This window comes from Rhinoderma darwinii, chromosome 5, assembly GCF_050947455.1.
Source record: "Rhinoderma darwinii isolate aRhiDar2 chromosome 5, aRhiDar2.hap1, whole genome shotgun sequence".
Classification (NCBI taxonomy): domain Eukaryota; kingdom Metazoa; phylum Chordata; class Amphibia; order Anura; family Rhinodermatidae; genus Rhinoderma; species Rhinoderma darwinii.
In genome coordinates, this window is record NC_134691.1 from 16,435,627 (window position 1) to 16,452,450 (window position 16,824).

General features: G+C 37.2%; 1 protein-coding gene across 3 annotated transcripts in view; it reads left to right on the plus strand.

The window, feature by feature from the left end:
• ASAP1 (ArfGAP with SH3 domain, ankyrin repeat and PH domain 1) overlaps positions 1-16,824 on the plus strand; it is a 239,949-nt gene that overhangs the window by 172,737 nt on the left and 50,388 nt on the right. For all 3 annotated transcript variants that reach the window (XM_075825722.1, XM_075825724.1, XM_075825723.1), the window contains one exon: positions 6,608-6,694. In XM_075825722.1, the coding sequence (XP_075681837.1) occupies positions 6,608-6,694 (87 nt within the window). The remainder of the gene's footprint in view (positions 1-6,607; positions 6,695-16,824) is intronic.

The window sequence follows — 16,824 nt, forward strand, 5'->3', positions numbered from 1 at the left end:
CTGTAATACTGCCCCCTATATACAAGAATATAACTACTATAATACTGCTCCTATATACAAGAATATAACTACTATAATACTGCCCCTATGTACAAGAGTATAACTACTATAATACTGCCCCCTATGTACACAAGAATATAACTACTGTAATACTGCCCCCTATATACAAGAATATAACTACTATAATACTGCTCCTATATACAAGAATATAACTACTATAATACTGCCCCCTATATACAAGAATATAACTACTATAATACTGCTCCTATATACAAGAATATAACTACTATAATACTGCCCCTATATACAAGAATATAACTACTATAATACTGCCCCTATACACAAGAATATAACTACTAGAATACTGCCCCCTATGTACAAGAATATAACTACTGTAATACTGCCCCTATATACAAGAATATAACTACTATAATACTGCCCCTATATATAAGAATATAACTACCATAATACTGCACCTATATACAAGAATATAACTACTATAATACTGCTCCTATATACAAGAATATAACTACTATAATACTGCCCCTATATACAAGAATATAACTACTATAATACTGCTCCTATATACAAGAATATAACTACTATAATACTGCCCCTATATACAAGAATATAACTACTATAATACTGCCCCTATACACAAGAATATAACTACTAGAATACTGCCCCCTATGTACAAGAATATAACTACTGTAATACTGCCCCTATATACAAGAATATAACTACTATAATACTGCCCCTATATATAAGAATATAACTACTATAATACTGCACCTATATACAAGAATATAACTACTATAATACTGCTCCTATATACAAGAATATAACTACTATAATACTGCCCCTATATACAAGAATATAACTACTATAATACTGCTCCTATATACAAGAATATAACTACTATAATACTGCCCCTATATACAAGAATATAACTACTATAATACTGCTCCTATATACAAGAATATAACTACTGTAATACTGCCCCCTATGGATAAGAATATAACTATTGTAATACTGCCCCCTATGTACACAAATATAACTACTGTAATACTGCCTCCTATATACAAGAATATAACCGCTATAACACCTCCTCTATATACAAGAATATAACTACTATAATACTGCCCCCTATATGCAAGAATATAACTACTATAATACTGCCCCCTATATGCAAGAATATAACCACTATAACACTGCTCCTATATACAAGAATATAACTACTATAATACTGCCCCCTATATACAAGAATATAACTACTATAATACTGCTCCTATATACAAGAATATAACTACTGTAATACTGCTCCTATATACAAGAATATAACTACTATAATACTGCCCCTATGTACAAGAGTATAACTACTATAATACTGCCCCCTATGTACACAAGAATATAACTACTGTAATACTGCTCCTATATACAAGAATATAACTACTATAATACTGCCCCTATGTACAAGAGTATAACTACTATAATACTGCCCCCTATGTACACAAGAATATAACTACTGTAATACTGCCCCCTATATACAAGAATATAACTACTATAATACTGCTCCTATATACAAGAATATAACTACTATAATACTGCCCCCTATATACAAGAATATAACTACTATAATACTGCTCCTATATACAAGAATATAACTACTATAATACTGCCCCTATATACAAGAATATAACTACTATAATACTGCCCCTATACACAAGAATATAACTACTAGAATACTGCCCCCTATGTACAAGAATATAACTACTGTAATACTGCCCCTATATACAAGAATATAACTACTATAATACTGCCCCTATATATAAGAATATAACTACCATAATACTGCACCTATATACAAGAATATAACTACTATAATACTGCTCCTATATACAAGAATATAACTACTATAATACTGCCCCTATATACAAGAATATAACTACTATAATACTGCTCCTATATACAAGAATATAACTACTATAATACTGCCCCTATATACAAGAATATAACTACTATAATACTGCCCCTATACACAAGAATATAACTACTAGAATACTGCCCCCTATGTACAAGAATATAACTACTGTAATACTGCCCCTATATACAAGAATATAACTACTATAATACTGCCCCTATATATAAGAATATAACTACTATAATACTGCACCTATATACAAGAATATAACTACTATAATACTGCTCCTATATACAAGAATATAACTACTATAATACTGCCCCTATATACAAGAATATAACTACTATAATACTGCTCCTATATACAAGAATATAACTACTATAATACTGCCCCTATATACAAGAATATAACTACTATAATACTGCTCCTATATACAAGAATATAACTACTGTAATACTGCCCCCTATGGATAAGAATATAACTATTGTAATACTGCCCCCTATGTACACAAATATAACTACTGTAATACTGCCTCCTATATACAAGAATATAACCGCTATAACACCTCCTCTATATACAAGAATATAACTACTATAATACTGCCCCCTATATGCAAGAATATAACTACTATAATACTGCCCCCTATATGCAAGAATATAACCACTATAACACTGCCTCTATATACAAGAATATAACTACTATAATACTGCTCCTATATACAAGAATATAACTACTATAATACTGCTCCTATATACAAGAATATAACTACTATAATACTGCCCCTATATACAAGAATATAGCTACTATAATACTGCCCCTATATACAAGAATATAACTACTATAATACTGCTCCTATGTATAAGAATATAACTACTATAATACTGCCCCTATATACAAGAATATAACTACTATAATACTGCCCCCTATATGTAAGAATATAGCTACTATAATACTGCTCCTATATACAAGAATATAACTACTATAATACTGCCCCTATATACAAGAATATAACTACTATAATACTGCCCCCTATATACAAGAATATAACTACTATAATACTGCCCCCTATATGCAAGAATATAACTACTATATTACTGCCTCCTATATACAGGAATATAACTACTATAATACTGCCCCTATATACAAGAATATAACTACTATAATACTGCTCCCTATATACAGGAATATAACTACTATAATACTGCCCCTATATACAAGAATATAACTACTATAATAGTACCCCTATGTACAAGAATATTACGAATATAATACTGCTCCTATATACGAGAATATATCTACTATAATACTGCCCCCTATGTACAAGAATATACTATAATACTGCCCCCTATATACAAGAATATAACTACGATAATACTGCCCCTATATACAAGAATATAACTACTATAATACTGCCCCCTATATACAAGAATATAGCTACTATAATACTGCTCCCTATATACAAGAATATAACTACTATAATACTGCCTCCTGTATACAAGAATATATCTACTATAATACTGCCCCCTATATACAAGAATATAACTACTATAATACTGCCCCTATATACAAGAATATAACTACTATAATACCGCCCCTATATACAAGAATATAACTACTATAATACTGCCCCCTATATACAAGAATATAACTACTATAATACTGCTCCTATATACAAGAATATAACTACTATAATACTGCCTTCTATATACAAGAATATAACTACTATAACACTGGCTCCGATATACAAGAATATAACTACTATAATACTGCCCCTATATACAAGAATATAACTACTATAATACTGCCCCCTATATACAAGAATATAACTACTATAATACTGCTCCTATATACAAGAATATAACTACTATAATACAGCTCCATATATACAAGAATATAACTACTATTATACTGCCCCCTATATACAAGAATATAACTACTATAATACTGACCCCTATATACAAGAATATAACTACTATAATACAGCTCCATATATACAAGAATATAACTACTATAATACAGCTCCCTATATACAAGAATATAACTACTATAATACTGCCCCCTATATACAAGAATATAACTACTATAATACTGACCCCCTATATACAAGAATATAACTACTATAATACTGCTCCTATATATACAAGAATATAACTACTATAATACAGCTCCCTATATACAAGAATATAACTACTATAATACTGCCCCCTATATACAAGAATATAACTACTATAATACTGACCCCCTATATACAAGAATATAACTACTATAATACTGCTCCTATATACAAGAATATAACTACTATAATACTGCCCCCTATATACAAGAATATAACTACTATAATACTGCTCCTATATACAAGAATATAACTACTATAATACTGCTCCCTATATACAAGAATATAACTACTATAACACTGGCTCCGATATACAAGAATATAACTACTATAATACTGCCCCTATGTGCAAGAATATAACTACTATAATACTGCTCCTATATACAAGAATATAACTACTATAATACTGCTCCTATATACAAGAATATAACTACTATAATACTGCTCCCTATATACATGAATATAACTACTATAATACTGCCTCCTATATAGAAGAATATAACTACTATAATACTGCCCCTATATACAAGAATATAACTCCTATAATACTGCCTCCTATGTACAAGAATATAACTACTATAATACTGCTCCTATATACAAGAATATAACTACTATAATAATGCCCCCTATGTACAAGAATATAACTACTATAATACTGCCCCTATATACAAGAATATAACTACTATAATACTGCCCCTTTATACAAGAATATAACTACTATAATACTGCTCCTATAGACAAGAATATAACTACTATAATACTGCCCCCTATGTACAAGAATATAACTACTATAATACTGCCCTCTATATACAAGAATATAACTACTATAATACTGCCCCTATGTGCAAGAATATAACTACTATAATACTGCTCCTATATACAAGAATATAACTACTATAATACTGCCCCCAATATACAATAATATAACTACTATAATACTGCCCCTACATACAAGAATATAACTACTATAATACTGCTCCTATATACAAGAATATAACTACTATAATACTGCCCCTATATACAAGAATATAACTACTATAATATTGCCTCCTATATACAAGAATATAACTACTATAATACTGCCCCCTATATACAAGAATATAACTACTATAATACTGCCTCCTATATACAAGAATATAACTACTATAATACTACCCCTATATACAAGAATATAACTACTATAAGGGTATGTTCACACGGCGGGGGTCCGTAACGGCTGAAATTACGGGGATGTTTCAGCCTGAAAACATCCCCGTAATTTCAGCCGTACCGGCATGTGCAGGCGCTTGAACGCCGCGTCAATTACGGCCGTAATTGGCGCTGCTATTCATTGGAGTGAATGAAGAACGGCTCCAATTACGGCCAAAGAAGTGACAGGTCACTTCTTTGACGCGGGCGTCTATTTACGCGCCGTTATTTGACAGCGGCGCGTAAATTTACGCCTCGTGTGAACAGACAAACGTCTGCCCATTGCTTTCAATGGGCAGATGTTTGTCAGCGCTATTGAGGCGCTATTTTCGGGCGTAATTCGGGGCAAAAACGCCCGATTTACGTCCGTAAATAGGCCGTGTGAACATACCCTAATACTGCCCTCTATATACAAGAATATAACTACTATAATACTACCCCTATATACAAGAATATAACTACTATAATACTGCCCCCTATATACAAGAATATAACTACTATAATACTGCCCCTATATACAAGAATATAACTACTATAATACTGACCCCTATATACAATAATATAACTACTATAATACTACTCCTATATACAAGAATATAACTACTATAATACTTCCCCCTATATACAAGAATATAACTACTATAATACTGCCCCTATATACAAGAATATAACTACTATAATACTGCCCCCTATATACAAGAATATAACTACTATAATACTGCCCCCTATATACAAGAATATAACTACTATAATACTGCCCCTATATACAAGAATATAACTACTATAATACTGCCCCCTATATACAAGAATATAACTACTATAATACTGCCCCCTATATACAAGAATATAACTACTATAATACTGCTCCTATATACAAGAATATAACTACTATAATACTGCCCCTATATACAAGAATATAACTACTATAATACTGCCCCCTATATACAAGAATATAACTACTATAATACTGCCCCCTATATACAAGAATATAACTACTATAATACTGCCCCCTATATACAAGAATATAACTACTATAATACTGCTCCTATATACAAGAATATAACTACTATAATACTGCCCCTATATACAAGAATATAACTACTATAATACTGCCCCCTATATACAAGAATATAACTACTATAATACTGCCCCCTATATACAAGAATATAACTACTATAATACTGCTCCTATATACAAGAATATAACTACTATAATACTGCTCCTATATACAAGAATATAACTACTATAATACTTCCACCTAGATATAAAAATAGAACTTTTATTATAGAAGATGGACCTGAACAAGTAGATGATTTGTCATATTTTTATTGCGTCAATAAGTAAATGTGAGAAATATCTGATATGTATACATCATTGTTTCGTAGATAAAGCAGACACAGGATGAGGAGAAGAAGCAGCTCACTGCCCTGCGGGATCTTATCAAGTCTTCTCTTCAGTTGGATCAGAAGGAGGTAGGTGTATATACACTAGGTAGCTGCCAGATGAAGAAGATCGTTCTGATTTTGGTGCACGACTATCAGAATCTTTTATTGTTTTCCTAATTATTAATTTCCTGGGGTTTTAAAGTAAACTTCTGTGGGCAGCATGTTATAGAGCAGGAGGAGCCGGGCAGATCCATATAGAGTGTTGTAGGAAAAATTCTGGGGGCGGTCCTACTTAATGATTGACAGCCTTTAGTATATGGTAGGACCGCCCCCTGGACTCATAAACCCAGAGGGGGCAGAGATTTAGATGAATAAATGTCAAGTTATACTGAATCTTTTTCCATAAACCTATATATCAATCTGCTCCGCTCCTCCTGCTCTATCACTTGCCGTCTGCATGTAGGACACAGTGTGTTCCCTTTAAATTTTGGTGGAGTGATGTACAGCAGAACCCTCTGTCATTGGTGTCTTGAAACATAGTGGATGATATGAATAATGTCTTCTTATATATACCTGTTCTCCTGTATGGAAGGAATGTGGAGAATGCTGGAGCATTGATTTGCCTCAGGCCGCATGTATGTATAGAAATACCTGGTGGAGCCGGGCACTAGGCTGCAGACAGAACAGGCCTGGACTTCTGGGGATCAGATAATTACTGATTTTCCTTTTTGTAGAAGATGGGGCGTTCTAAACTTTAAGAAATGACGCCTGGAGGCTGAAATCTGGACAGGTGGCACCTCCCTAATATACACTACATCCTGTCTCCCCCTCCCAACCCCATTACATTGACCACAGTGGAGCTGTCTACGTCCCAGGTCTCTTTTCCAGAAGCTTATATAGAGGAGTTCCTGTACACAATATATCATTTACTGGACAAAACATCCAGACATGAAGCTCATACACTTCTCCTCACTATTTTCAAAATGTCTGCTTGCAGTCAGTGAATGGAAACATTCTTTTTTACATCCTGTTGCTGAAATTCAAATCCATCTTGATCTAGTCAGTTTGCTACAGTTATATCCAGTCCTGACAACCCTCTGAAAGTTAGTTACATTAAATAAAGTAGTTCTTCTCTAGAAGGATGAAATCTCTGGTGTCTCACTAGTGCCACCTATAAGTAACTACTCTGTAAGTCAATGTCCAACCCTTTATAAAGGCTTAAAACAGGTCTCCGGTTAAAAGCCAAACCAGAGACCTCCATCTGTAGACAGCACGGTTTCTGAGTTATTGCTCCTCATCAGGACAGAGTAGGATTCTGGTTGAAGCTGCTCTTGTAAGACACCAATTCTCTATGTGGAGATCCGGCTGGTAGGGAGTCTTAGGCCGGGTTCACACGTAGCATAAATACTGCGGATTTTCTGCAACGGATTTCGTTGGGGAAAATCCGCAGCGTAACACAGTAGCAGCAGAGTGGACGAGATCTGAACAAATCTCCTCCACACGCTGCGCTAATGATAAGCAAATAATAATTTGCAACATGTCAATTGTGTTTGCTGAATCGCTGCTTTTCTGTTGCGGGTTTTCCTTATTGAATTCAATGGGGAGGTAAAACCCACAACAAGTAGCAGATGTGATTTTTTGCGTCGGAAAAGATGAGATTCCACTGCAAAAATCGCAACGCATAAAAAAAAACAAAAAGTTATGCTTACCCGGAATTCTGTGCATTTTCGTCCAGACCGGCCTTTTGGGATGATGATTCATCCATGTGACTGCTGCAGCCAATCACAGGCTGCAGTGGTCACATGGGAAGAATAGTCATCCCAGGAGGCTGGGCTGCAGGCCGGCAGAGGGACGCATTGCCTTGGCTACGGGTAAGTATGAATATTTTTATTTATTTTTTACGTGCTGTTTTACGCAGCGGACATTCCGGCCAAAAAACTGCGCCAACATTTGGTGCGTTCTTTTTGGACGGAATTTCCTGAGATGACCAGGGCAGATACGCTGTGTGCTTTTACGCAGCGTATCCACCCTGTAAGAGTATCTGTACTTTCTGCAAACTTTTGATATGCCATAGCGACTTTATCAAATGTTTGGATCGGTGGTGGTTTGGATCGGTGGTGGTTTGGATCGGTGGTGGTTTGGATCGGTGGTGGTTCGGGTGCTTAGACTCCCACCGATGCTGAAACGGAGGTTCAGCAGCGCTCAGCTGAGCCTCCTGCATGTCCGGCTGTGATTGGCGCTCCCGGTCAGGCTGAAAATGGCTCTCAGACATTCGTCATTCAGTCTAACAAGGATTGCCGATCACATCCCTAGGTGCAGGGCGTATTGCCCTTAAGACTCCCTATCCTTTAGGACACTCAGTACCTGCCAAAAGTTAATTCAGCAACATAAATCTCTCTCCTTTTCTTTGCTACAATGAACCAGTGCAGGTAAAATGATGGGGTCCAGACCGTTCTGTTCACAGAGGATTGTGTAGACTGGAAACAATGGGAACAAACACTCAGCTGTGATCAGTATTAGGTCTCGATAGATTTAATTTTAGTTCATTGTTTGCACGGTACATGGCGTAAAGAAACAATGTAAATATTTATTAAATTTTTTATATGGGGCGGGGCCCTATGTGTATTTTTATATATATATATATATGTATATATAAAAAAAGGGGTTTATGGTTTTTGTTTTTTGAACGCGTGACTTTTTATTTTTTTTAACCAAACTTTATTAAACGTTAACTTTTTTTATTTTTTTGTCCCTGTTGACCACAACATTTAAGGGGTTAATGGTCTTTTAGCCATTACAGCAGGAGCCAGTTGTCTATCACAGCGGTGCCAGTGCGATCACCATGACATACATGTACGTCATGGTGCCGGGGTCAAGCCTCTAAATATAAACAATAATGTTCCCCTTTCACTGACAACAAGCAGAGTTCTTGAAAATTTGATTAGTTGAAGTTTATTAGAAAGTTTCTGAACTTTTGTGTTATACAATTAAATGGGTTTATAGGGTTTTCCAGCTTTATTTTTTTTTTCTGTGTTCTGCTTTGGTCTAAAATAAAAAAAAATATATATATATATATACAAACTTTTTAAAAAGGACTTCTCTATTCTGCTGACATGTTTATTTGTATTCTCCATAAATTTTTTATTCAGTTGCATTTAAAAAAAAAAAAAAAAAAAATGTTGCATTCTGCTGTCCCTCTGTTATTCTTCCTGTAGAAATGTATGAATAAATTAAGTTTGGCTTTTGCATTTCCCTGGTCAAGGTGACATGTGCCCATACACTTTGACATGGTGCAATCATGGCTGACCGTGTCAGACTGCGTAGGGTAACAAACTATTGACAAGGGGAATGATAACGCCGTCATCAATGTAAGCATATTTCCAAGAGGAATAACAGAGGAATGGCACAATACTGAGTTCTAAGAAAAATCTGTTTCAGATTTGTTATTTCATGGGGAATACAAGTATTTACTAACCAAAGCATATCTGGAAAAGCGACAGATCCTCTTTAAATCCTCCACAGGATATTATGAATATCCCGTGGTACCCCAGCAGTGTCTAGTTACATCGCTGTAGCGTTAAAGTGCCGCACCGACATGTGACTGCTGCAAATAATCAGTAGAGCAGTGTAAAATGGTGAGTATGTGAATATTTGTTATTTCAGACCATAAGTAGATCCCAGAAAAATGTTTCATTAAAGCTGGAAATGCCCTTTAAATTCTCCAAAGCGGCAGTATAGACCGACACATCCCTATTGTGTATGTCCAGCGCTCCTTTAGACTTTACCAGGCAGTGACCACACATTATTGGCAACTTCTCTGCTGTGAACATGGTACCGATCACCATCAATCAGGGGATCGGTGGGGATCACAGGAGATGGATCACAACCGATCAGACTTTCTAGCCGATGTAGCAATGAAACACTATCATTCCAAATCAGAGCCGACTGGTAATTTCATCCTTTCCGAGGAGCATGTGACCTTTCTTCCGGACTCCGAAAATAGTTAAGATTTGTATCTAGAATGTCTGAATAAAAAACACCTTATTACTGACCAGAAGTGACCTTGTATGTTCCTGAAGATCGTCTAGTTTCCTAGCTGGAAAATCTAAATGAAGAAAAATGATCCAAAATTAAAAACCATATATAAAATACACTAATACACTGCACCAGCCCTCCTCCTTTATAACAACTGTAACTACTGGACTCCACTGATGCTCTTAATGATATATCACAACAAGTGCACTTTATTGTATAAAGTCATAGTAAAATTCCAGTAATCCGGCATGTTCGGCGCTGGATTATTGGATAGTTCGGACATACGCTGTAAATACTTACCTTATTACCGCTGCTGTGCCAGCTGTGAAGGTCCAGACACTGGCATATTAGGCGTGTATGCCCACACATCCAGATGCCCAGACTGTCGGCCCCGACATGTCGCTCTTATAGTAGGTTTTTCGGAGACCAGGCAGGAGATGTAGACATGCTGGACTATCGTGTCATCTTTTTACTAATACAGCATGGGACTATTTTTGCCAGATTAGTGGAAATTCTAGACCTTTGGGTGCTGGATTAATGGAATTGAGATCAAAAAGTAATATAGCATTTTTTGGCGTTCGCCTTTCAACGCAGGTTTTTCCTTTGGTGGAGTCGTCAGTGCTGTACCATGCTGGTAGCCAGTGTGTTAACGCTCGTTCCTGGCAACCAGTGTTGTGCCACTCTGGCTGCTCAGTCGATATGCCACATAAAACATTGTGCAGACAGAACATAAATTCAGTGCCAGCGTTCGTATTGTCTCGTTATTAACAGACACCATGCAGACCGTGATGAGAGCTAGACTGCGTGGGTTCACTGTACTGTCGTATGCCTCTGCATTGTAATCCTCAGCTATTGGACTATCAGGTCTGTGCAGGTTTTTAAGCCTCTGGATTATAAATAAGGGTTGCCGTTCACTGACAGCAAGCAGAGATCTCTAATGTTATGAGGAATTGCCAGTATAATAAAAAGTTGTACACCATTTCATCATTCAGTCACTAAAGGGGTGTTCTGGTTTAGAAAACTTGCTTCTTACGTACCCTATTAGGGAATTCCCAGTTGATAGGAAGGATTCCCCATTCAGGACACTCCTCTATTATCCAGAGCAGAGAGTGGCTACGAACAGTGGACCTGGCATTAGAGTGTCTCTCTGGAGGACCTGACACCTCTATGTATTACATGGACAGCCCATTGATTTTAGTAGGATCATTGTGATACCTAATTTCCCCTGTGGAGGCGCTGCAGGGAAATTGAACACCTGCTGCCAGGGTCTACCACATTACAGCTTGTTGCTGAGGTTTATCTTGAGATGACCCTTCTAAAGAGGACAATCCTTTTAAGCTTTAATTAAATAAAACTGGAAAACCCATTTAATTAAAGTGATTGATTTAAAATAAGATTCCAGCTTTTAGGGATCCCCCTTTGAGTCAGAACGGAGAGCCACTCTACACAAGCAGCTCCCGTTCCGGCAGACTCGAGCCTTTCTTGTATAACCAGGACCCTTCTCCTGACCGTCCACGGCTTCCTCCGGCAAAATTAGCTGTTTGACGGGAGCGGAACCGGTGGGGGGGGGGGGAGACAGCTGATCGCCCCAGGGGTGGCATTCTGAAAGGGGTTGTCTCTGATGCAGGGCCTTATGACATCATGGAGCAGAATTTAATTTGGAATATTACATGTCACCTTATGGTGTAGCAGAGCTATATATGTTGTATTTAGCTACAGGCTTAAATTCTGCTGTCATTCGCTCCCTCTGTCAACGATGGGCGGCCCGTGATCGCTGATGGGTTGCCATGGCAGCTAGGGCCTAATAAAGGCCGCCAGGCCTGCCCTGGCTATATGCCTGTTAGGCTGTGCCAGAGGCATTTCTAATAGATTGCCTTTCAGTTTTACACTGACGGGCAATAATGCTTTGGTATACTGAGTATACCAAGGCATTGAATAAGCGATCAGAAGATCACATAGTGAAGTCCTCTAGTGGGACTAAAAGAAAAACGTTAACGTTTATATATATATATATATATATATTAAAAAAAAATTACTGTAAAAATGAGAACTTTTTCCCATAAAAAGTGATTTTATTTACTAGAAGTGTAAAAAAAAAACAACAAACCATCACAAATTTGGTATCATTGTGACCCGAGTAATAAAGTTACCATATTAATTAAACCACCGGGTGAATGCTGTGCAACAAAAACAGCGAAAATGCTTAATTTTTGGATTCCCCCTACCAAAAAAATGAAATAAAGTTAATCAATAAGTCCCATGTACCCCAGAATATACCAATAAAATCGACATCTCGTTTCGCAAAAAACAAGCCCACGTACGGCTACAGCGATGGACAAAATAATCTTGGAAAGCGGCGATGCAAAAACAAGTCATTTTTGTTTAAAAGCGTTTTAATTGTGCAAAAGTAATATAAAATGAAAAACCTCTACATGTTTGGTATCGTTGTCATCGTATTGACCCATGGAATAAAGTCAACATGTTATTTACGCCGCATAGTGAAAGGCGTCAATTTGAAACGCGAAAAACAATGCTGGAATAGCTGGGGTTTTTTCAAATCCTTTCCTAAAATAAATGAATAAAAATGAAACCATGAAATATATAGACCTAAAAAGGGTGCAATTGAAAATACAAATCGTCCCGCAAAAAAACAAGCCTTCATATGGCTATGGCGACATAAAAATAAAAAAAGCTATGACTCTTGGAAGGCGGGGAGGAAAAAACCGAAAAAAGAATGCTTGGTCATTAAGGGGTTAAAGGCACAGCTTTGAGAAATATTTCACTGAGATTTCTCAAAGGAGGGTAAATGTCAGCGCTGCTCAAGGAAATTCCTGTCTGTGTGGGAAAAATGTGACACCCGTGACACCCGTAACATGGGAATGTCCGTGTCATCGCAGACCTCAAAAATCACCAACGTTCTGTATTAAAACAAGAGCTAAAAATGACCTCAGACATTTCCAACTTTGAGCTATTGGTGCAATCGGCAGGGGGTGGCGCTATCGGCAGGGGGTGGCGCTATCGGCAGGGGGTGGCGCTGTATACAGGGGGTGTGGCACTATTTACATGGGCAGTGTGGCATTATATGGGCACTGCCTACAGGGGACACTGGCACTATCAAAGTGGGCACTGTGTGTGGCACTGTGGGCACGATCGACAGTTGGAACTGTCACTATGTGGGCACTGTGGTACTATTTACAGTAGGCACTATCTACAGTGGGCAATGTGGCACTTTATACAGTGGTATTGCGTCACTATCTGTACAGGCACTGTGGTGTTTTCAGGTGGCTGCGACAAAAAAAAACTCAACCAATAAAATTCACCCATTTGTTTAACGTCCGTGAAAAACGGTCGGGAAATGGACTCCTATTTTGAGACACGTTGATGCAAAACAGCCATGAAAAACTGACACTTGATCCGTTGTTAACTGCCTTTTTTCACGTTGTGTGAATATAGCCTTATAGCCCTCTTATCCGCTCACAGCGATCCAGGGTGACTGTGTGTGTGTGTGTGTGTGTGTGTGTGTGTGTGTGTGTGTGTATATAAAAAATTACAAAAAAGTGGTGTTTTTTTCAAGTTTTTAGTGATTTGTCTTCTCATAATAAAAATTAAAAACATGGGATTAAATGAATCTAGAAAATAAAAGCCTCTTAAAGGGAACCCGTCACCAGCATTTCACCTATTGAACGTTACTTATCCCTCACTGGCCGCTGCTATCAAAAGTTCATTTCCGTTATTCCCTCTCCCAAACTCCTCCTCCGACTGTAAATAGCGGTCTGCAAACATTTTGCGCCTTTTATCGTAATAATCCGGTGTCCCTTTGTGCGCACACACCAGAAGAGGACATCAATGCACAAGCGCGGGATACTGTGTGCTGGGGGAAGGCGAGGAGCTGTCAATCAAAAGTAAGGAGGCGGGGTAAACTCGGAAAGACTTGAGGGATGAAGATATGACTCTTTTCAGATGAAGATCTGACTTTTCTGCTCATTAGCATACGGTGTGGGAACACAAAATAAACTGAATACTAAAGCTACAGAGCCGACTAAGAAGATAATTATAGGTTATATAGAAATGATTTTTCACCCACTACCGCCTGGTATTGCTGGTGTAATAGGTGAAATGCTGGTGACAGGTTCCCTTTAAGCCCTGTAAAAAAAAAAAAAGTAAAAATAGTTGTCATATTCAATGCGGTTGCAAAGATATTATCGTTTAAAGAAGTGCATATCAGAAATGGAAAATTTGACCTGGACACAGGGGCATCAATAACCCTTGGTCATGAAAGGGTTAATAACTGTGTGGATGGGATTGATGATGAGATGTCCATTATTGATGATGCAAAACTTTTTAGGATACTTAAAACTCAGGTTGATTGTAAAATATGTCAAAAAGTCGTTGATAAGCTGGGAAACTGGGCAAGAAAGTGGCAGATGAATTTTAATATTGATAAATGTAAAATAATGCAACCAGGCCACAGAAATTGTATTACTACATAAACATTAAATGGATTAAAACTGGGGATAATAGAACAAGAGAAGGACCTACAGTAGGTATTCTTGTTACAAGTAATCTAAGCAGCAGTACTCAATGTCAAGCAGCAGCTGCAAAAGCAAAAAGATTTTAGGTTGTATAAAAAGAGACATAAACCTGTGATCCCAATGTAATATAATCCCTTATAAGATCGCTTCTCGAATATGGGATACGGTTTTGGGCTCCAAATTGTGGTTAGGATATAGGAGAGCTAGAGTCGGTTCAAAAGCAGGTTTCTAGAATATCAAATTGGACGGGAGGTCTAGAAAATCGGGCTTGGAAAAAAGACGCCTTACAGGTGATCGCATTTACATGTACAATATAAGTATATGTGTGGTCTATACAAGACCTCAATATAGGAAAGGGTTCTTTACAGTAAGAGCAGTCACACTATGGAATACCCTACCCCCAAAAGGTTGTAATGGCAGACACTATGTCAGCATTAAAAAGAGGGGCTAGATGATTATTGTTTTGTTACCTGTGATTTCCATCCTGCTGGAAGGATTTTTACAGAACGTCTCGGAAGCCGCTGCTTTACTTTACATAATACGTTTTGTTCGACAATGTATTCACGCTTGGAAAAACTCACCCGCCTTACTACAAAATAATAGCGTGGCGCGATACCAGGCAGAGGCTGGATAAAGGTTCAGTCGGGGACTTGTTGATCCTGGCAGACGTATAATATACCATCATGTTTGTCTTTGTATCTCTGGTATTAGGGAGAGTCTTGTACAGTACAGACGTTATTATATTAGTCTGTGCTCAGTGTGACAATAGACGGCAGCGACAATAACAATACGTGATTGTGGAGTTTTGTGTATTGTTTACTCTGGGGATCGTCCTCAGAAGGCACTGTGGTAACTGGTGACATTGCGGAGGCATGGGGCACTGTGAACCTCCTTTTGTGATGAACGTTGGCTCTACATTCAGCAAATGGAAAATAAGAAAAGCTAGCCATAGACCGAAGTCATTTCCCCCAATACGATGAGCTGTGTATATAATTCTGCTAACTGCACTGCTGAAATCTCCCAGCATTCCCTGCTGGTTCAGTGTCTGCACAGAACTTGTTCTGGTGATTTGCATTCTGGGAAGTGTTGTCTTTACACCAAATACTATACAGATATTTAATGCAGAAAACACGAATTGTCCCCCTGCATTATTGGAGTTTAGCTAAGCTGTAAGAGGGTGTCTGTTGACAAGCTTGCTGACTGTTGCCAGTAGCAACCAGCAGAATTGTGAATGCAGTCTCTAATGTTACATACTGTAACGAGCCGTGCACCTGTGTGTCCACCACATGACCATGGGCAGAGTTATATCCACTGAAAGTAAACAATGAAGGTTTCTACTGAATAACAACAAGCAGAGATCTTGAAAACCGTGAGGAATTAATATAGAAAGAATATTGGAAAATTGTAGAACTTGTAATTGTACAAAAAATAACACTTGTTTGCTAAAAGCCTTAAAATGTGTAATATTTATAACGTTGTACATTTCTTTTCTGCTGTGGCCGTTCTCTTATATTGTTATGCAGCATGTGCGTAGTTTGTACCGTACCAATGGGTGGGGATAATAGAAATGGGTTTTAGCCGGAACAACTATCCAATACCCTATTTAAGATATGAGATATAAGATAGATGTTACATAGGAAATGGGTCTTA